The 22,527-nt window shown below is 32.3% G+C and overlaps 4 protein-coding genes and 1 pseudogene across 4 annotated transcripts; 2 read left to right on the top strand and 3 right to left on the bottom strand.

Moving 5' to 3' along the window:
- Nucleotides 1–367: 367 nt before the first annotated feature.
- On the bottom strand, nucleotides 368–1,276 carry LOC124925041 (putative nuclease HARBI1). Its single transcript, XM_047465017.1, has 2 exons — nucleotides 868–1,276; nucleotides 368–804 (listed from the first exon to the last, which is right to left on the bottom strand). The coding sequence occupies exons 1-2, from the start codon at nucleotides 1,274–1,276 to the stop codon at nucleotides 368–370; spliced, it is 846 nt and encodes a 281-aa protein (XP_047320973.1).
- An 807-nt stretch (nucleotides 1,277–2,083) lies between these two features.
- Nucleotides 2,084–3,460, top strand: LOC124925040. Its single transcript, XM_047465016.1, has 3 exons — nucleotides 2,084–2,477; nucleotides 2,558–3,046; nucleotides 3,455–3,460. The coding sequence occupies exons 1-3, from the start codon at nucleotides 2,190–2,192 to the stop codon at nucleotides 3,458–3,460; spliced, it is 783 nt and encodes a 260-aa protein (XP_047320972.1). The 5' UTR covers nucleotides 2,084–2,189.
- A 2,649-nt stretch (nucleotides 3,461–6,109) lies between these two features.
- On the bottom strand, nucleotides 6,110–7,030 carry LOC124925039 (annotated as a pseudogene).
- Nucleotides 7,031–7,845: 815 nt separating this feature from the next.
- LOC124925038 (aluminum-activated malate transporter 7-like) lies at nucleotides 7,846–9,154 on the top strand. The gene is made up of 3 exons (XM_047465015.1): nucleotides 7,846–8,116; nucleotides 8,198–8,338; nucleotides 8,406–9,154. The coding sequence occupies exons 1-3, from the start codon at nucleotides 7,846–7,848 to the stop codon at nucleotides 9,152–9,154; spliced, it is 1,161 nt and encodes a 386-aa protein (XP_047320971.1).
- Nucleotides 9,155–12,462: 3,308 nt separating this feature from the next.
- On the bottom strand, nucleotides 12,463–14,150 carry LOC124926256 (apoptosis-inducing factor homolog B-like). Its single transcript, XM_047466451.1, has 4 exons — nucleotides 14,007–14,150; nucleotides 13,513–13,769; nucleotides 12,980–13,431; nucleotides 12,463–12,889 (listed from the first exon to the last, which is right to left on the bottom strand). Exons 1-4 carry the CDS (start codon nucleotides 14,114–14,116, stop codon nucleotides 12,629–12,631), a joined length of 1,080 nt encoding a protein of 359 aa, XP_047322407.1. The 5' UTR covers nucleotides 14,117–14,150; the 3' UTR covers nucleotides 12,463–12,628.
- Nucleotides 14,151–22,527: the final 8,377 nt, after the last annotated feature.

Raw genomic sequence — 22,527 nt, 5'->3', positions numbered from 1 at the left:
ATTGAGACCAACATCTTTATGGAAGTACCTCCAACTCTCACCCCATTTTCATCTCCAAAATGCAGTAAACGCACATCAAACAGTAATTCATCTCCAACCCCAAAACTCATTTCCAAACTCAAAAGAATATTTTCTTTTTTACACCAACTTTTTATTTTTACTAATATTATCTATATATTTATCAACTTTATAAATTTAACCCCAATCTTTTTTCATTTGTTTATAATTTTTTTTATAAATTAATAATTCATACACATAAATATAATTTAATAATATTTTAAACAAACAAAAATTATAAAATAAAAATTATATTAAATTAAATATTATTAAAAAAGAACTTACACAAGTACAAATAATAAAAATGATATCAATTCTCGGAATTGGTGTACTCCTCCCACAGATGATCAATTAATGCATTACGAAGTTCTATGTGAGCTTCTCTGTTTCTAATTTTTCCATATCGAGAAATGAAATCTTGAAATCGAGTATTTTCATCTATCACCATTTCGACCTCCGGTGAAAGCGTTTCCGTTTCAATTTGAATAGGTGCAGTAAGGTCACGTTCATCCTCAACAATCATATTATGCAAAATTATGCACGTAGTCATTATATCATGCATCACTTCTTTTCTCCAATATCGTACCGGTCCTACTACAATGGCAAAACGTGATTGAAGAACTCCAAATGCACGTTCAACGTCTTTTCTACATGCTTCTTGTTTCATTGCAAAATATTTTTTCTTCGGACCACGAGGCTCATGAATTGTTTGCACAATAGTAGACCATTTTGGATATATGCCATCAGCTAAATAATAGCCCGTGTTATATTATTTTCCTTGGATTACATAATGAACTGGAGGAGAAATACCTTGAGTTAGATCCGAGAACAGATGAGATGACTCTAACACATTTATATCGTTGTTGGTGCCTGACAAACCAAAATATGCGTGCCATATCCAAAGATCATAATCTGCTACAGCTTCGAGAATGATTGTAGGTTTTCCACTACGGCCTGTATATTGTCCAGCCCACGCGGTTGGACAATTTTTCCACTTCCAATGCATACAATCTAAACTGCCTAACATTCCAGGAAATCCCCGTTTCTGGCCAACATAAAGAAGTCTAGAAATATCATTTGATGTTGGCCTTCTGAGATACTGCTCGCTAAATATCTCAACCATAGCTCGACAGAACCTTTTCATGCTTTCAATTGCAGTGGACTCTCCAATTCTAATATACTCATCTGTGGCATCTGCTGGAACACCATATGCCAACATACGAAAAGCAGCAGTTATTTTTTGTATTGGAGATAATCCAAGTCTGCCTGTGTTGTCGCATCGTTGTTGGAATTAGCGATCATGATCTTTGACTGCATCAACAATTCGAATGAACAATGAGCGAGACATTCGATATCTCCGACAAAACATGGTCTCATTGTACAACCTATGATGGGCATTCTCCCGATCACGATTAATAACATTAATATGTCCAGGAATTGAACCACCATGGAGCACTTGCTCGTTTTGTTGTTCAAGAAGATGTTGGATGATCATATTGTTACGAGTGATACTATGACATAATACTATAGCTCCTTGATGAAGAGTGTTCATCATCATATCATCATCATCTGAAGAAGAAGAAGATGAATTTGATGAATCGCTAACGTTGGAATTCATTCGGAATGATAAGAAAACTATATGTTATAAGTTATGAATGATAAGAAAACTATATGTTATATATTTATAGTAGTGTAATTGCAATATGATGGTTGTATAGTCACTTATAAAATTAAATTTATGGAAAAACGTAAGAATCCTTTCAACTTTTTAGAGAAACGTGAGAATCCTTTCAGCTTTTTAGAGAAACGTGAGAATCCTTTCAGTTTTTTAGAGAAACGTGAGAATCCTTTCAGCTTTTTAGAGAAACGTGAGAATCCTTTCAGCTTTTTAGAGAAACGTGAGAATCCTTTCAGCTTTTTAGAGAAACATGAGAATCCTTTCAGCTTTTTAGAGAAACATGAGAATCCTTTCAGCTTTTTAGAGAAACGTGAGAATCGTTTTAGTGTGTAGTCATTTCTAAGTAAGTGTCATAAGTGTGTGGATTTTACATATATATTGACATACGGTGGTAACATATAATTTACTACCTCAGACCATTTGAATTCAGTATAATACACAACCTTTGTTAAGAATGTCTATCCGATCCGCTGCCTATAACCACGATGAAGATATCCTTCTATGTAGGGTTTATATCGAAACTTCTGAAGATCCAATTATTGGAGTGTACAAATCAAGTGACCGATTGTGGTCTCGTATTGAAGATGCTTTCAACAAAGAAAAATTGGAGCATTGGGAGATGCGTACTAAGAGATCTATGCAATTCCGACTTGACACTATCCAAAAAGCAGCAAGAAGACTTCATGCTTGCATAAAACAAGTTGAAAATATGCATCAAAGTGGTGCTTCAAATGAAGATATTGTGAGTATTAACTAATTATTTGATATAGTTTTTAAAATTATTATTCATGCACGTTGTATTTAATTATTTGAACTTGACAGATGCTCAAAGCTAAAGTGTTGTTCACAAAAGACACGAAGTTCAAATCAGGTTGGAAGTTCGAGCATGTGTGGGATATTATAAAAAATTTTGAAAAATTTAAAGATTGTTCTTCAAGTAGCAGGAGAAATCCATCTTTCAACTATCCCTCTTCCGAGTCAGAAAATCCAACTCCAGATTCTGTTGGGCAGGCATCCCCCAGCGTCTCTTCCTTTTCTCTTAACCTAAACGATTCAGTAATTGGTTCTCTGTCAGAAAGACCTATTGGAGTGAAAAAGGCAAAACTGAAAAGAAAAAGTGATGATAATACATCATTGCATATAAATGGTATGCAGGAAACAAGCGAAAAAATGGTTGAAGAACTAAGAAGGATAAATGAACAAATGCAATATCATAATGCATTGAAAGAGATAAAGGAAGAAAATAAAATTTTATTGAAAGATTCGAGTAAAATTTTATTGAAAGAGATCAACCAGATCCATTCGCGACGGGTACATTTTCAGGATATTTCAATAATCTTGGAGGAAGTAATTCTAATTTATCAGATTATTAATTATTGTATTATTTATGTTGTAATTTTAATTATTGTAATTTTTATTTTTAAGTATTGTTTTAGTAATAATTTAAGTGTGTTTTTTAAATTTTATAACATATAACGAATTATTATTATTTTATATTTTTTGAAAATTGTTAATTTTTTTATCAATATTATTTATAATTATAAATTTATAATATAAATAAATAAAATTATTAAATACTTAAATAAATTATAAATAAATACAAAAAGATTATAAATATATATAATTAAATAAATGTTTAATATAAAAGAAAACTTAAAGAAAATTTTAATTAAAATAAAAAAGTACAAGGACCTTTTCACATATTTTGGATAATTGCAGGCATGAATAGTCTTCCGCCATATATGAAGTCTTCTTCCTTTAGATATGCCGGAACTTTATTTTGGCGGAGGATTTGGAGGCCGGTTGGAGGAGAATGGGCTACTGCAAACCCAGTTTGCAGTAGGGTTGGAGATGCCCTTAAGGAGCCTTTGAACCACCCTCTATAACCAAACCGAGTTGTGTTGTTTGGACGGTTTTTTCTCAGTTTGATCGATAGTTAATTGGGATGGTATTTTTGTACCGTCTCAATTTTATCATGATTATGCCCCGAATATTAAAAACATATAAAATCAGGACATGCTTGGTATGTGGATTTTGTATTCGGGAATGGAAAAAGGAATGAAATAAGATGTTTGGTTGGTGGTTTTGATTCCAGAATATTGATTTGATGAACAGTTTTCCAAACTAACCTTGTTTGGCGTTCACCTTCCCAAAATAACCTAGTTTGTTCATTTATTCCCAAACTAACCTAATTTACTGTTTAAATTTTTTTTTTTTTTTACATTTCAAATTTATTATATATATATATATATTTAAATTATTATTTATATAAACTAAATTATTTATATTTTGATATATATTTTAAATTATTATTTTTATAAATTTAATTATTTATATTTTGATATATAATTTAAATTATTTTTTTTATAAATTTAATTATTTATATTTTAATATATATATTTACATTTCAAATTTATTATATATATATATATATATATATATATATTTACATATATATATATATATATATGTGGCAGCATAATATAATTAATTTTATATAATAAATTTTAAATATTATATATTAATAATAAAATTAAAATATAAAATTAAAAATAAAATAACAATTTTATATAAAAAAAATATTTAAAATAAAATATTTTTACAAAAATTATTATTAAAAAAATTATACCATGTTATAATATATTATTAATAAAACATTATATTTAATTTAAATGTATTTATCTACTATTACTATATATTATTTGAAAATAATTTAAATGTATTTATCTACTATTACTATATATTATTTAAAAGACTTTATCTTATCTTATTTATATTTAATAAAATAGATAATTATTTATTTATAATTAATAAAAAATTGAAACATTCAACATTTTTTGTTATAAGTATTTTTATTTTTTATTGAAACATTCAACATTTTTTGTTATAAGTATTTTTATTTTTATTTTTAAAAAATATAATTAATATAATAAAATATTAAATGTTTATATTTTATTAAATTATGTCCCTTAAATATTTTATATATTTTAAACAATTATATTATAAAAATAATAATATTTTATATTTTTAATTTAATAAAAAAAATTAAAATATTAATCATAATTTTAATAACAAAATTATATTTATAACTTTTCTCTTGTAAATCCAAACATTATCAATGAGAATGATTAAAACTATTAACCAAACACTACACTTCTATCAATCATATTCATTCCTATTCCACACCTCTATCAATCCCAATCCTATTCTCATTTCTTTATTTGAACCAAGCACCCCTTCAGTAATATATTTATTCTTTCATTATATTTTATAAAAAATTTAAGTTTATTTTTTATAATAATATAATTTTTTAATATATTATATTAAAAAATATGTTTATATAATTTGATTATATAAATTTTTTTTTTTTTGAGAATAAGGTATGGCGAAGAATTCTCAAAACCAAATGGGGTAGAGATGATGGTAAAAAAATTCTAAAAATAAAAACGGGGACGAGATGATAAATGCATTGACCGCCCAAACTCCCCATTGTCATCTGCTCATGATTAATTAATTAAATAATCCCTTAATATTGTTATTGATTTATTTTATTTAATAAAATATTAGAAATATATATATATATATAAATTAAATAATCTAATTAAGATTAATTTGGATAAATTAAGTTATTAATCATATTAAATTGATATATATATATATATATATATATATATATATATATATATATATAATATGACTAACAAGTGGTCCAAAAAAATACGCGGAATGTAACTCTTATATTATATAACTAAGTACATTTAAAGTAATAAATTCAAAATAATATGCATTAATTGGACTGTCAAGAAATCCTACTATCACATATAAGAATTCAACTTAAATTTTGTAATCTTTAATATTAAATTAAGTGAATAGTAGGACAATATGTTTGTATTAATAAAAAATAATTCCTCACATTCCATACAAAATGTCATATTCATGGGATATTAATTATAGCCAGTTCATTTGCTTTACATTCTCAGTTCCCGTTTATTAAGTAAACAATATAAATTTTAGGGAGCTAGGGGTTGAATTTGGTGGCTGAAAATGTGACCATATATAATTGAGAAACATTGGTTCTGCAAATTTAGTGACTTTGCTTTATAGAGGAAAAATTTAGGTAACTAGGATTCTTAAAACGGGGAATTGGATGAAATGGCTTAATAATAGACTTAATTTTAAACAAGGCCCGTGCCTGATAATGTTTGTAAAATGGGTCTTTTTGCCCTGCGAAAAATCTGTAATGCCCCTTGCGCGCCTGTTTTACCGCTCAATTACGAGAAATGTCATTCACACATTTTCATCTAAAAAACGTGAATTGATTAACGCGTTTTAGATGAAAATGCGTGAATGATATATTTCTCGCATTTGGTATTTCTAGCATTTGGTATATTTCTTGCATTTGATGTATTTCTCGCATTTGGTATATTTCTCGCAAATGCATATTAGAAATCTCGATTCCACCACCGTTAGCATCTCTTCCAGCATCCTGAAAATGAAAGATCCGGCTTCTGTTCCACACAGGCTGAAGATCGCCCGTGTTAACATGAAATTGCCTATGACCATATCTGGCAGAGAGATGATTTCCCGTTTTATAAGTGTTTTATAACTCTCTCCATATTTCAAGTAATGTGCTAAATAAGCTTCGTCCAAATCATTCAAATTTGTATTTATAACATTCCGATCGTAGAACGGGGTCAAATCCGTCGGTAACATCTTCGTGAATCCGCTGGATCTGTAAAACCAAGCCCATGATTTCATGAACAATGTCGTAGTTTTTCCGTCCATCACGGCGTGATTTGAGGTGTAACCTATGCAGAAACCGTTGTTCGGAAACAGGGTGATCTGCAGGGATATCACGGCAGTCCGTTCGGGAGATACAGACAAGGTGGGAGGAAGGAGAAAAGGTTGTCTACTTGGTAGAGGTTCTCCTTGCTTGAGATGCGTTGGAAATTGACGGCGGTGGTGGCTTCGGAATAGTGACGGAGACTGCATCGCCAGGGAAAAAGTGAAGAGTTGGGATTTTTTCATCTTTGACCCAAGTGACGTTTCCGGCGAGGTGCGGATATGAGTTTAGGGCGGCAAAGAGAGATTGTTTTAGTCGAGGAAGGACAGTCTGAGAGAAGCAGTGGAGTGAATATGGGTATTGGAAGAAGAAAAGGCGACGGCTTGGAAGATTTCTAAGCCATAAGAGATAAAAAACGTAAGAGGTAGAGAATCTTTATGAATTGAATTTGGATCTCGTGGTGGTATCTTACAAATCTCAAGCACTTTCACTGATTGGGTACGTTCATCCATTGACGCTTGAATAGAGAAATATAGAAAAGGGAGGCTTATTAAGACCAAAATTTTCAAATGCGAGAAATACCAAATGCGAGAAATATACCATTCACGCATTTTCATCTAAAACGCGTTAATTAACTCACGCTTTTTAGATGAAAATGCGTAAATGACATTTCTCGTAATTGAGCGGTAAAACAGGCGCGCAAGGGATAATACAGACTTTTCGCAGGACAAAAATGTCCATTTTACAAACATTATCATGCACGGGCCTTTTTTGGAATTAAGGCTATTAGTAGGGCATTTCTTCAAATTTCCCCTTAAAACCTATATTTTTATCACAATGGTTTAAGGTGTCTCATTTCACCAAGAGTTAATTCTTATAAAGTTGAGATTAACTATTACTTTTTAAAACCGTATAATTAATCAAAGGACGATTCAGTGATTTGAAAGCTTTAATAAAACAACACATACTACACATACTGCAATAGACTAAGGTGAAAATGCAAAATTTGTAAATGAACCAATTAATTAAAAGAATCAATAAAGTAAAAAGTATGTGATCATATTAGCATACATGCAATATTAGTAGAGTCTATTAATGCTATAATTAATTGAGGCCAATAAAATGAAAGCAATTTACATGGATCATATGATTCATATCCATATATATATACTAAATTAAATTTAAAACATTTTTTTTTGATAAAATTAATATTATTATCTTCATAAATACCCAAGCATTCCAGCATATATGTCCAATCAATCCATTAGAAGTAAACTCTATCATTAGTTCTTCAGTTTTACCAACTTTAAAGGTGGTCAGATTGATCATGGGTTGTGTTCTTCATGAGTACTCGGGTCACGCAGAAAAGGGGTGGTCATGCCTGAATGCGGCGATGGAGAGTTGGTTAATGTGCAGTGTTAAGTTAGCGAAGAAAGTTGGGAAAGATGACCCAAGAAGAGTTACACATTCAGTAAAAGTGGGGATGGCAGTCGTTTTTGCTTCACTTTTTTACTATCTTCACCCTGTTTACAACTCTTATAGTGTCGACACTATTTGGACTTTGATCACGGTGGTTGTTGTACTTGAATTTTCTGTTGGTAATAATTGCCAAAGTGCTCTTAATCTTTTCTTGATCTCTCTTAATTGATGATAATTACTTACTAATCTTAATTAATTAGGTGCCACCATTGGTAAAGGGCTAAACAGGAGATTAGCAACTTTAATAAGTGGTGTTCTAGTTGTTGGAGCTCATTTCTTGGCTACTATTTCCGGTCAAGTTGGACATCCTATACTCATTGCCATTCTTGTCTTCCTACAAGGTACCTAATTAATAATGTATACTTATTTAAAGATACTACTAACTGGTGGTTTGGTTTGTGGTTGTAGGTGCAGTTTTCACATTCCTTAGATTCTTTCCAAATTTGAAGGTTGCATATGATTACGGGCTTTCAATTTCCATTTTAACATTCAGTATGGTGTCGGTTTCTGGTTTTCATTCCGATCAAGTTATAGACATAGCTCTTAAGAGACTCTCAACTATTCTAATTGGTATAGTTATTTCCTTCGCCACCTCTATAATCTTCTTCCCTGTCTGGGCTGGTCAAGACCTTCACGATCTTCTTGTTCTAAACATGGAAAAACTTGCAACATTATTGCAATATTTATTATCTGATAACATCATTGATTGTGATTACACAAGCATTATCATCAATTCAAGAATCCAAGAAGAAAATTTTGCTAATTTTGAAAGATGGGAACCTGCACATGGCAAATTCATGTTTTCTCATCCATGGAAGACTTACTTGAGTCTTGGAAATCTAACTCGAGAATGCGCCTATCAAATTGAAGTTGCACTAATTAAGAACAATACCTATAAAATTGACGAGGCAGCAGGAACAGTAGTTGGGAGAGTCCAAGAGACTTGCAGGGAATTGAGCGTAGAATGTAGCAAGGCGATAATGACTTTGTCTTTAGCGATGAAGACTATGACTAAGCCTTGTTTGGCTGATCTTCATGTGGCTATGTCAAGGAATACATCCCAAAGGCTCCAGATTTTGCTCAAAGAAACTGATCACATGAACAACAATAATGATATTATAATAGCCACTCTTCCCCTGCTGCAAATAATGTGTTAGGCTTTAAACTATAACCGGACCTTTCAAGTTCTTTAATTCAAGAAACGGGTTCTTGATAATCGGGCCGATGGTGAATTCAACACTCAAGCGCAACGGACATAAAATGAGATAAGAATTCGAGGTTAAGGAGAGAATTTGATGCACACTTGGGCCGAGAGACGGGTGCATAAAATATTTTAGGACCGAGGTTTTTGATGAGCAGACCGTAACATAATCTCCCCCTTCGAGGTTCGTCGCCCTCGACGAAAAGAACGTGGACTGGTCAGCCTCTAGTACGCATCTTCAACTTCAAAACAATTGCTTCGGTCGGGCTTCAGAATATTCAGCAAGCTTCGCCGCATAGGACCGGTCATCTTAAAAATCTTTCGGCAGAATCGTTTCAGTAGTGGAGCTGCTCGGGTCCTCGCCATTCCGCCCATGTTTAAAATTTCTGTGCACCCAAGGTCGAGTTTTTCAGTGTTTAGAGCTGGCCTTGGTTGCTGCAATGTCCCCAGCGCCTGGTGCAAAAATAATTTCTTCCAACTTCGATTAAACTCCATACTTGGCTCAAAAATCCAGGCCAAGTCTTTTTCCCGAACCAGCATAACAGCAGCATCAAAGGAGCCATAGCTTTTAATTAGATCGTTAGGAATATCATCTAAAGTCATTGCCGCGAGTGAAACACTTTGGCCTTCGGGCTTACTCTTTATTTGCATTTTAGCAGCAACACTATATTCATCTAAAGTTTTTTCCAGCTGGTTTCCATGCATCAAACTGGTCTGCGACCGAGGAATCCCCTTTAGGACCGTGGTTCTGTCTTGCTTCTCATAAGATAGGGTCAGTTTTTCAAAGTCCCAAGAAGACAGGCCTAGAATAATCAGTCATTCAATTCCCAACACAATATCATATCCGTCCATGGAAAGTACCTTTATTTCTGTTTGGTATTCATTGCCTTCATCGACCACTTCAAGTCCTTGCAAACACTAGAACATAACAAATTAGACCCATCGACCACTTTAACCGATTGCACATGGGTTGCTATGCTTTTGTGGTCTATTTTCTCCAAAATCCTGCTATTGATAAAATTGTGGGTGCTGCCTGTATCGATCAAGATCACCACCGGCAGGTTCCCAACTTTGCCAAAAATCTGGAGCGTTTGGAAAGCTTTAGACCCGGTCAAGGAATGTAAAGATATGGCTGGTTCATCCCTTGGGCCGAGCCATGAAGGTAGATCATCCAAAACAGGTTCTTGGTCGGGTTCTTGATCTTCTTGATTGGCCGAGACCATAAATAACTTTGATTTACACATATGGTTTGGTTGCCATTTTTCATTGCAAGAGTAGCATAGGCCCTTCTTTCGCTTTTCATCCATTGAGACTGGGTCTAATTGCTTAACGTGGCCCTGGTTTGCATTTGAAGAGGACCCATATGATGAATTCTTGAAGTTGGTATTGGTGCTCGGCCCAGCTGTGTTGATATTGGATGGCGTGGGCAGCAACGATGCTTCAGCGCTGTACAAGTTACCACTGCTCATTAAGGACCGATATGTTGCTTCTTGGACTTTAGCAATGGTTATGTCTTCGTTTAAAGAATCCGGGAATCGCAACCTGATGCAGTTTGTTATTTCCTCCCTTAGACCGGACAAGTAGCAATCTATGACGTAGTCCCTTGACATATGTAATAACTTTTGAGAGATCGACATGTACCGGAGATTATATTCTTGAACCGACCCAACCTGTTTTAAATTCATCAACTGTCTCATTGGTGTGTTATGTATAGATGACCTGAATTGAGTCATAAGGTCTCTCTTGAACACGTCCCAAGATAAGGCCTCCATATGATTTCGGTTTTAAAGATATGACCCGTACCACATTCTTGCTTCGCCAGAAAAATGAATGGGTGTTTCTAATTTAGTGGCATCCTTAGTTTTGTCCACCCTGAAAAATTGCTCGGCAGATATTAGCCAGCCCTCGACATCCGACCCATCAAACCGAGGAAAATCGACCCAAGTTAGCCGAGTAGGAGGAGCATAGTGTTGATCGCGGTTCTGGCCAGGGTGCTGGGGTCTAAATGGTGAAGGACCGTGGCAAAAATTATCATCATAGGGTCTGTGGCGGGGTTCTTGCACGTTTCTAGATGCCCCGCTCTCAAAGGCTGCCATACGTTCTTCAGCCGCATCAAATCTTCGGTCTATGGCGGCTTGCATCGCAGCTGTTTGTTGGGACAGGTTTTCAATAAGGGCCTTGAGCGCATCCATTTCTGATTGCTGGCGAGTTTCTACCATGTTGAGAATCGGTCAGCTCTGATACCAATTGTTAGGCTTTAAACTATAACCGGGTCTTTCAAGTTCTTTAATTCAAGAAACGGGTTCTTGATGATCGAACCGATGATGAAATTCAACACTCAAGCGCAGCGGACATAAAATGATATGAGAATTCGAGGTTAAGGAAAGAAGAGTCAAAGGGGAGAAGAGAAATACCACTAGATTACACCTAGTAGTCCAAGAAGGTGGAGGAGGGCCGAGAGATAACTTAGAGCACCAAGTTCCAAAATATTCAATTCATAGCCCCAAAAAATGGGGTGGGCATCACCATTTAAAGAGGCTGGTTTACCCAAAAGTATTCGGTTACAACAACTTCTAACATAACAGAATTCGGTTTCAAGAGAAATAAGAGAGAAAGTAAACAAAACAAAATTATTCCATAAAAAACATAAATTGACCCATATGCACACTTGGGCCGAGAGACGGGTGCATAAAATATTTTAGGACCGAGGTTTTGATAAGCAGACCGTAACATAATGCCAATCCTAAACATGGCTTCTTGTTTACTACACATTGTGAACTGCACCGAAAGAATGGCGGAATTAGTACAAGAACTTGCACGGACTGCACATTTTAAGACTAATATTGATCGTGTTGTAGAAGAACCACCCGTGTCAGTGTCTGTATCGTCATGTCCATGCGCAAGTACTGCAGTAGCCGACACCATTGAAAAAGAAGGTGGTGGAAATTCAGTTCAACAGCCAAATGCTAGTCATGTTGTTATTAGAGTGTAGAACTAATGTCTCCTCTACCACTTTTAAATTTTCAGGCCATAGTTTGATTTTAAAAATGGTTCTCTACAACCCATTATCTTGGGTTCAGTTATATTTTTGTATTATATCAGTTTAGCGAGGATGTCAAACCATTTTTTAACACACTTCAACTGTGTTAATGTACTCGACATGATTGGCCCAAAACTCATTGATGACCCGTGACCTAGCTAGCTGGTCTTCAATTTCAACACGGCTAGGCATTACTATTGATCAACTGATCATAGATGGATAGATAGTTTCATAATATGATTGTTTATGGGAATCAATCAGAAGAGAGTAGTACACATTACAGCACAAATTTGCAGTTGGAATATCAAATTAACAAATCATAGGGAGGGAATACATACTGTAACCGATAAAACTTGTATGAAATGATGAAAATGTAATGATCTTGTGGCTTTATGCAAGAGACAACCCCAATTGCTTTCTTGTCTTGCCCACGAACAAGTCCTTGGATTTGATGAATCCAGGCACAATTCCGATCAATGTTGCTAAAGGAAATTGAGCCACTGCCTCTTTTCTCCCCAAAGAAATGATGGCCAAGTCTGAACCAGGTTTATATTTCTCCATTTTACTTTCATTTCCTCCACTTAACAACAATGTCAGATTCTTAACTGTCACAAGCGCATGTTTTTTTGCCAAATATCCTTGCTTAAGTTCCTGCACCCCAAAGAAACATATTTTATATGAGCTCTTCAATCATCAAACCAAATGATATAAAAAAAAGAAGATATCAGTTGTTAATGTTACCTTGATGTCAGTAATATCTCCAACAGCAAAAATATTTCTCTTTCCAACGACTCTACAATTTTCATCAACTTTCAATCTTCCAGAGCTATCCAGACTATTCTTCAGGATCGTCTCCTTTAGCCATTCCGACCCTACAGGTTTTCCAAAGCATAAGAAAAAACAGTCGGCTTTGACAGTTTCTCCTTTTGAAGTTACATATTTGTTGCTCTCTTCTGAACCAGAACTCATGTCAATAGATTGCCCCAACTTCACTTCAACCCCTTTGCCCTCCAACCACTTTAAAGCCTTTTGAGAAGCTTTCGGCCCAATGAACTCCAACAACCTGGATCCCCTGTGCACCAAAGTAACCGCCTTATCAGGATAATCAACTGTAATCTCCCCAGCAAGTTCCACCCCAGTCGGGCCTCCACCAATTATCAAGATCGAACTAGCTTCTTTTATCTTCTCATTATCTGTCACAATAATCATGAATATGTATAAAAGTAAGAAGTTGCCAATTCAAAGCCTCTTTTCACAATATTTAACATATTTACCTCGTTCAAATTGTTTAAGCCTGTCGTTTCTAGCATGTGGAAGAGGATCAGCATTGCCCGTGGCAATGACAAGATAATCATATGGAACAAGGCGCCCTTCTGCTGTTAATACCTCGGTATCAGTTATGTTTATGGCCCTGGATGTTATAACAAGGCCATTGGTTAAGTAATCCCTGTGGTAAATCAGTGTTCGCTCTGCAAATGGTGGTTCCACCATTGCCCTCAGACTTGCCCATGAGATCTCAAAATACTCCTTCCTGTTTATGATTCATTTATTTGCACCCACATTAACAATCAAACAAGGGGGGAATTCTTTTGATCACAATATTAACTCTTTTGATTACAATATTCTTTTGGGTATCGGTAGAATGGTTATTAGAAAAATTAGATACAGAATCAAGCTCCTTAATTGGAGTTCAAATTTATGAAAAGAAAGTAAGGAGAATACATGAACAGAAGCGAGAGAGAGGGAGATGGAAAGAAAGAGTACTTACGAATCAATGAGAGTGACTTCAGCGGTTAATTGGAGAGATTTGGCGACGAAAGAGCCGGCGATTCCACCTCCGACGACGACAACCTTGGCCTGGTTTTTGTAAGTCCCCATCAAATTTCTCTTCTTCACGGCTCAAACCACCGCGCCCCCGATACAAATATATATATTGAGGGTAGGGTTTAGGGTTTAAGTAAAGCAACCAATGCACTCGTATAGGTCCATTTTTAAAAGGCCTCATCTTTTTATATTTAATAATATTATATTATTAATATTATTTTTTTTTCTCCTTTAATATTAAATATATATAATAAAAATAATTTTTTTATTTTATTTTTAGTCTTGTATTATTATATATTAATTATTTATATTTTATTTTATTAATTAAAATTAAAAAAAATTAGGCCCAAAATTTAAATTTATATAGGGCTTAAAAGGCTTTTAGGCCCTAATCAAGGGAGAAGGAATGGTTTTGACTTTTTGACAAAGTGGAAGTAGACGATGCGCGACAACAAAAGAGAATAGGTTCACAACTTATTATGTTTGAATTCAAAATCATAATATACATTTTAATAATTAAATTAAGTTAATTTTAATAATTATAACACAAAATTTATTATAATTTTAAAAATAACTTAAAAATAAAATATTCTCTATGAAAAAATTAAAATTTTTAAATGATACATTTATATTAAAAATAATAAAAATTGTTTAAACATGACAACAAAATATAATATTAAAAAATAAAAATAAAATAATATAATACAACCACATTCTTAATATGTTTTCAAACTACTAGGTTCTCGAGAATAACGATCAACTCTCCGATCAACTCTCCGATCAACTCTACTAGCATTCCGAAACGAATATCAGAAAGTGTCACAATAATATAATTTTAAATGATATGCATCAAACGATGGTTACAAACTTTAAAAGTTCGACGATTTATTTTTACAACAGACCGTCCATCGGAAAATAATTTGGATAGTAACTCAAATATGAAGGTCGGTCGTATTAGTCTTATCAATATAAAGTTCTTAACAACTATCCATAATCTTGAACATCACTCAACGAATCATAGTAATACTCCACAAAAGATTCAATATAATAATTATCCTTCGACAATGTAAAAGTATGTGAGTTGTCAATTCAATATTCTCGTGACAAATACGATAATAACCTACTATAATACAATATTTTTTTATTCACATATCATCCGTAAAATTTTACTGTAAATAACGTTCCATCTAAAGAACGATATATTATACTGAATGTTTGACTCTCAAAAATTCTCCAAACAAAATCATATAGAATCATTTTAATAAATAAATTGTTAGATTAAAGTTGTTAATTAACTTAGGATAATTAATCAACGCTATAAAATTACCGAGTTTTGATAATCTAGTTTAAATAATCAAAAATGGAGAAATCTTTAGATAAAATCAATCTAGGACACTCACTATAATGACTCTATCAGATTTTGATAGTTTAGTTTAAATAATCAAAAAGAAAAAAATTGTTAAGTTAAAGTTTTTGATTAATTTTAAGTGTATCAATAAAATTAAATAGTGTTATTGATTTTGTGTAGGACAAAGTGAAGAAAACCGGAAAGGGAATCTGTCCGGTAGTTGATCAAATTCGATATTTGATCAACTTCGGTTTTCTGCAGAAGCACGTCCAGTTTTTCTATTCGGCTTCGGCTTTATAAAAGCGCGCTCAGTTTTATGTTTGGTATTTGATCAACTTCGGTATTCTGAAGAAGCGCATCCGATAGTTTGTCCAAATCGGTTTGTGTACAAGCACTTCCGGTTTTATCTATCTTCGGTATTCTGAAGAAGCGCATCCGGTTGTTTGTCCAAATCGGTTTTTAGACAAGCGCTTTTGATTTTATGTTCACTTCAGTTTTGCAGAAGTGTCTCCGGTATTTTATTTGGCTCGTCTCCTACTAAGCGCTTTCGGTATTTAATTAGTTCGGTTTTATATCAACGCTTTCGGTATTTAACTAGTTTAGTTTTATATCAGTGCTTCCGGTATTTAAGTAGTTCGGTTTTATATCAACGCTTCTAGTATTTAACCAGTTCGGTTTTATATCAGTGCTTACGATATTTAACTAGTTCAGTTTTATATCAACGCTTACGGTATTTAACTAGTTCGGTTTTATATTAGAGCTTCCGGTATTTAACCAGTTCAGTTTTATATCAGCGCGTCTGGTATTTAACTAGTTCGATTTTATTTTAGCGCTTCCGGTATTTAACTAGTTCAGTTTTATATCAGCGCTTCCGGTATTTAACTAGTTCGGTTTTATATCAGCGCTTCCGGTATTTAACCATTTCAGTTTTATATCAGCGCGTCTAGTATTTAATCGGTTCGGTTTTATATCAACACTTTCGGTATTTGATTAAATTCGGTTTTATATGAAACGTTTCCGGTTTTTCTAGAACCTCGATTTTATGAAGTGTTTCCGGTACTTTATCAAATTCGGTATTTGATCAAGCATCCGTTATTGGCAGTCTGACACAGCAACGAAGCTAATCCTATAGAAGACTGCCACGTGCCAAGATAATTCAAATTCATGTGATGTACGTCTTAGTACACCACGATCTCCTAAAGGATATTCGGCGCACTACCTTCATCCAGTACATCCACGTTCTAACAAATATTCTCTGATGTACTACCCTGACACACATCCAATCGAAATAGGACAAGTGTTCTCTTAAACAAATTTCTCCGTTGAAAAGATATTTATTTAAGAAGAAGTTGAAGGACAATTTGCACCTACCGTTTTTACAAAAAAAAAGTTAGCATCCCGATTCTTCAATTACTTTCACGAGTCTTAAGTTTTTCTGTAATCAAGCGCTCAAACTTTCAAGTTCTAAAGGTCTATAAGTTTGCTAGATCATTAAGTTGTATTACATACTGTTATTTCTGTGTGAGATTTTAGTATTGTAAGTTGACAGAATCTGTTATGTTCAACAAAGTGTTGTGTACTAGGAGTTCGAAAACAGGCATTGTTTAAGTCCTAGTTGTCCGACTAGTTTGTGTAAGCGTTGTACTCAAACCAAATCTTCTAGTGAATATATTTCTCAAGGTTGAGAAGAATGAGTGACGTAAGAGATTTTTCTTCGAACATCCATAAACAAACTTTGTGTCATGTGTTATTTACTTTCCGTATTTTCCATCTCTTTATATGTCGTTTCAAGTCTAAACAAACAGTTCCGCACTTGATTTTGTTCAAGATTTATGAAGAGTTGTGAAGATTATAAACAAATATTAACTTCTAACGGAGTTAATATCAAACGAAGGTCTTTGCAGTTAACAATATTTGGTCAACCTCCGGTTATTGTTGACTCTTTTCTTAACACAAATTATAAGAATATCACACATAAAAATTATTAATATATTGTCAATGCATAACGTGTCTATAAGGATTATATAATTATATATATATGTTTTTAATAGTATTAAAAGATGAATAGTCGATTTAAGAGATCAAAACATCACGAGTATTTCATCTAGAAACGTTTTGAATAAAAGTGTAGGTCATAAGACTTATGATTATAAGGTATCTTACTAGTTTTCCTTAATTGACAAATATATTATCATTTACAAATAATAAGTAAAAAATAATAAAAATTATTTAGATAGCTATCACAATTCAATCTGACCCTCAAATTTTATTGTATTTTTAAGTTAAAATAGATATTTAGAGCTTGTTTGATGATTTATTTTTTAAATTATTTTTTGCGGGATTTATTGATCAAAAATATTTTGTTTTCTCTTTCATATTCTAAATAAAGTTTTAATTTTTTCTAACTAGAAAACTTTGAAGAGGAGAATTGTATTTTAAATTAATTTTTTATATGTATATGTATAAATAAACGTGTGTTTAATTCAGTATATACTTAATTTATTTGTTCTAATTAATTTAATTATATTTAGATATGTTTGATAGGATTCAATTTATATTTAGGTTATATATTTCAATTTACTCCGTTAAGGTTTTAGATGAGAGAAATGTAGAAAAAAAAAGTTTAAATACAAAATAAGTTTGATTATAATTTTTTATATTAATTTATTACGCAAGATTATTACAAAAGCGTTGAACGCGCAACTTATAATCTCAATTAAACACGCTCAAAGGTAATGAATCTGAAACATGAATAATGAATGAAAAAGTATTATTAAATTTATTAATATATTCATAATTATAAAATTTTCAGAACATCCTGCTTTATTTATATTTATATATATATATATATATATATATATATATATAATATATTTGCCCAAACTCAATTAATGATGTTCGATTTTAAAGAATTAAAAGAAAAATTATATAACAAAATATAAAGTTTAAAAAAAATGTGCACCTTATGTCAAATTCAAAATTTTGGTTTGATTTTGGTTTATTTATTATTTTTTCTAGTTTATAAGAAATGATATAAATTATATATAGTTTATAATTATAAAAAATTCAAAATGGCTACTATTTTTGGACAAGTTGGACATACAATACTCATTGCCATTCTTGTCTTCATACAAGGGGAAATTTGATTAAATAACCTCAAAGATGAGGTTATTTGATCTGGTGGTGATTTATTAATTAAATTGCGCTCGTGGTCTATTTATTTTTTTTTTGGACGAAATTGCCCTTGTAGCGAAACGCTAAGTCCCTTAGCGTTTCGCGAAGTGACAATGTGTGAAATGTTCAGATTACTCTTACTATTTAATATAACCTCTCTCATTTTTTTTCATTTCTTTTTTTCTCCTTCTCTCTTCCCGCTCTTCTCCTCCTTCTCTCTAAACTCCGGCGGCGATCTCGTTGGCGATCTCGTCGGCGATCTCGGCGGCGATCTCGTCGGCGATCTCGGCGGCGACGGGTCGAAATCCACTATGAGCTCCACGACGAGCACGAGCACTGTTCCAATTGGTACGTTTATTTTAAGCATGTTTATTGATGTTTGGTTTTTCTTCGAATCACTGTTATAATATTAGAGTATTTATACTAAACCTAATCCACTTCGCGAAACGCTAAGTCCCTTAGTGTTTCGCTACAAGGGCAATATCGTCTATAAAAAATATACAACCACGAGCGCAATTTAATTATAAAATCACCACCCGATCAAATAACCTCATCTTTGAGGTTATTTAATCAAATTTCCCATACAAGGTACCTAATAAATAATGTATATACTTATTTAAAGATTATCAGATTTATTGATGAGTTTGATAAAGAGTCTCACATTTATAAGTGCGTGTTTGTCATGGTCAACAAGAAGTTGAAAATTGAAGATACTTTTGATAATATGTGTGTTGTGTGTTTATAGGTTGTATTTCATTTTTGGAAAAACCTGGAGAGAGCTACTAGGATAGTGGATCTAGGAGGCGTTAAGAAGATATGTGGTGATCCGAGTGGGCGATCAATTTTCCAGGTTGGTTGTTATTGTAACTTCTTTATTCATTGTGGGAATCCTTATATATTGCAATTTCCAACAATTTATTGTACTTAATTTGGTGTGTAATGTGTATGTAGGTCTAGTAGGAATGATGAATATTTGTGTTTCCCAAGACATTATTATGTTTGCTATTCTTACTTTTATGATGTGGTAAACAGAGGAGAACAACTATGTGTTAGTTTTTTATGCAAATTCTTCTTGTTCGGGAAAATTAAACATATAATCCCATTTGGAAACACTTTATAGAGCAGCTGAAACTGAGTTTGGACACTAAAAATCAACAAATTTATGAATATTTGTCTAATTAAGTCATGATCTCATATAATTGGATAAACAGAAAGGGTTTTCAAGGAAATTTTCGAAGTTGACTCTTCCAAATTCAGTTCCAGCTCTAGGATGTATTTTCAAATGGTATTTAATGTATTTTCATGGTTAGGTCTTGCCATCCTCTAACTTCTATTCTATCTAATATTTTTAGAAATTGTCCAAATAACGTTGAGATGGTGTCTGAACTGAATTTATAGATAACATATTAATACTTGTCATATTAGCTTCGGACTAAATCAACGATCTAGAAAAATGAACAAAGGTATGAGTTTCTTCTTCTTCCACTTGTCAACAAATTAAGAATTCCTCTGTATTTCAATTGTAATTTCTTCTTAGAAGCGTTGGAATGGTTTAATTGTTGTGACCTAAAATATTGTGCTTGTTTGAAATACTTGTTGGGTAGCCTTTGCTCTTTAAAGAATGTGAAACAATATCTTGTTATATATATCAATTGAATTTTCTCTAGAAATCTAGAGAATCATTAGCTGTAGTTTACACTTTTTATTTATTGAGTAAATACATGAACATATCATCCTTCTAAGAAGTTCTTTTACATATTACCAGTTTTTTACCCATGTTTAAATGTCACACGTCTGTCTAGGTGATATCAAACAATGATGGTTCAACTGGCTACGCAACAAATATTTTTATGGTAGCATTTGATTGTCGTTTCACATTAGATAAAAAAAATCAGTATCATTCTTACATTTATTCTATTCTATTTGAACATTAATGCAGGAGGCTTAGGAAGAGATGGAACCCATATAGGAATAATTGTTTCACTTTTTGAAGAGGATCACAAGAGAGAGCATATCATTGGTAAGTAACACAATCAATGGTAAATTAGTAAACATGAAATGAAATGTAAATTAAGTTAGTTCTTTTCGATAAAATTTCCACCTTCATGGTCCACTTTAATTGTTTTTCTGAAAATTTGGACTCAACAGTGTGGAACATTGAACCAAATGCAAAAAGATGAATTCTAATAAAATATTTTAAGGATATTGAAGCTCCCTATCTCTCAAACTGCACAAATCTAGTAGTTTCCTTTTCAACTAACTATTTAATTTAATTGGTTTGTTTATAAAATTAACCTCTATCGTTGCAATTGATCAATTATTCTACAAATAATTGTTTTAGATTCTAATGGTAAAGTAGTCAAACATGATATCAAAAGTTTAGTCAATGACTGCAATGTATGAACCAAATTCTCAGGTTTCAATACGTGTGTTCTTCTTCAGTTAGGTGAATTAGCTATACTAATCTTTCGTCTCTACTTGAATTTTCTCGTCCAACTACGACTCTACGGAGCGTTTCAATCGTGATATTATAAGCATTAATTTGAGATGTTGACAAGTGTAATTGGTCAAATCAGGACGAATAGGGCGAGAATTCGTTTCAGAAAGGTCAATACAACAATTTAGTAAGAGACAAAAATTCAACCATACTCCAATAGTCATCAGATTACGCAGTTGATCCTACACGATTTCAAATTATGTCAGTAAGAACTTTATACCATGCTTGTTTGATAGTTTGAAATTGATTTGAATTTTCAAATTTGTATTCACTGTTTTGAAATTAATTTCTTAGCTTGGTAAGTGTAAGATTTAAATTTAAACTAGTTTAATGAGTTAATAATTAGACAGTGCAAAATATTTTTGCAATTTGATATATATTGGATTTCAAATCATTAAAACAACTAATTACTCTTAGTTGTGAGGCTAGTTGGCTAATTTGTATCATTTGACATTATTGATTCTTTTTGTTGTTATATTTTGTTTGTGTTGATTTTAGTAATTTAGATGACTATTTGTATTCTTTTCATGTGATTTTATTGACTTCTTTTGTTGTTTGGTATATTTTGTGTTTAAATAGTAGTATAATGTGAAGATAATTATCTAATTTATATCTTTTTGTTGATATTGTTGCAGGTTATTAATGAGTATTATGCATTTGGATTGGATATTAAGATATTTTTTTAATGTGTAATTTGAATATAGTATTTTAGTGTTTTATAACTTTGTATTAAATTATTTGTGATAAATCATGGTTGAGAATGAGATATATTAATATTTAATTTTAATGTATTTTTTTATTGATTTTTGATATTTTATAAAATAATATTTAATATAGAATAAAATCATTTCTCACTATAATAATAAAATAATTAAATAAGTATTAATTTTGAATGAAATAAAAATTGCCATAATATTGTAACAAAGAATATTTACAATTTTATTTAAACCGTCGGAAATAATATAAAAAAAAAACTTATTGGCCGTTGAAAATTTCGTCCGAAATATAAACAAGTATGTGGCATATTTATTGGGAAAATCGTCGCTAAAAAATTGAACATACGTCAGAATATCCGTCACAAATATTTTCTGACAGATTGAATAGCCATCGGATGCTTACCGACGAGCTAATTTGCAAACTTTATTTTAATAATGAAATATCCGTCACAAATGATTTATTCGTCGAAAAACCTGTCAGTAAAAAGCGTCGCTAAAGGTCCATGTTTTTGTAGTGTATACTTATTTAAAGATACTACTAACTGGTTGGTTTGGTTTGTGGTTGTAGGTGCAGTTTTCACATTCCTTAGATTCTTTCCATATTTGAAGGTTACATATGATTACGGGCTTTCAACTTCCATTTTAACATTAAGTATGATGTCGGTTTCTAGTCTTTATTCTGAACAAGTTAGAGATGTAGCTCTTAAGAGACTCTCAACTATTCTAATTG

Source organism: Impatiens glandulifera, chromosome 2 (genome assembly GCF_907164915.1).
Source record: "Impatiens glandulifera chromosome 2, dImpGla2.1, whole genome shotgun sequence".
Taxonomy (NCBI): domain Eukaryota; kingdom Viridiplantae; phylum Streptophyta; class Magnoliopsida; order Ericales; family Balsaminaceae; genus Impatiens; species Impatiens glandulifera.
The sequence above is the reverse complement of the archived record's forward strand: the minus strand, read 5'-3'. Positions and strand labels throughout refer to the sequence as shown.

Coding starts and splice junctions, on each gene's coding strand:
- LOC124925040 (XM_047465016.1), top strand. CDS start 2,190: ATGTCTATCCGATCCGCTGCCTATAACCACGATGAAGATATCCTTCTA. Junction 2,478..2,557: donor GTGCTTCAAATGAAGATATT/GTGAGTATTAAC, acceptor TGAACTTGACAG/ATGCTCAAAGCTAAAGTGTT.
- LOC124925038 (XM_047465015.1), top strand. CDS start 7,846: ATGGGTTGTGTTCTTCATGAGTACTCGGGTCACGCAGAAAAGGGGTGG. Junction 8,117..8,197: donor TGTACTTGAATTTTCTGTTG/GTAATAATTGCC, acceptor TTAATTAATTAG/GTGCCACCATTGGTAAAGGG. Junction 8,339..8,405: donor CATTCTTGTCTTCCTACAAG/GTACCTAATTAA, acceptor TTGTGGTTGTAG/GTGCAGTTTTCACATTCCTT.
- LOC124926256 (XM_047466451.1), bottom strand. CDS start 14,116: ATGGGGACTTACAAAAACCAGGCCAAGGTTGTCGTCGTCGGAGGTGGA. Junction 13,770..14,006: donor GAAGTCACTCTCATTGATTC/GTAAGTACTCTT, acceptor AATCATAAACAG/GAAGGAGTATTTTGAGATCT. Junction 12,890..12,979: donor GAGATATTACTGACATCAAG/GTAACATTAACA, acceptor TTTGGGGTGCAG/GAACTTAAGCAAGGATATTT.
- LOC124925041 (XM_047465017.1), bottom strand. CDS start 1,276: ATGTTGGCATATGGTGTTCCAGCAGATGCCACAGATGAGTATATTAGA. Junction 805..867: donor GTTCTCGGATCTAACTCAAG/GTATTTCTCCTC, acceptor GCTATTATTTAG/CTGATGGCATATATCCAAAA.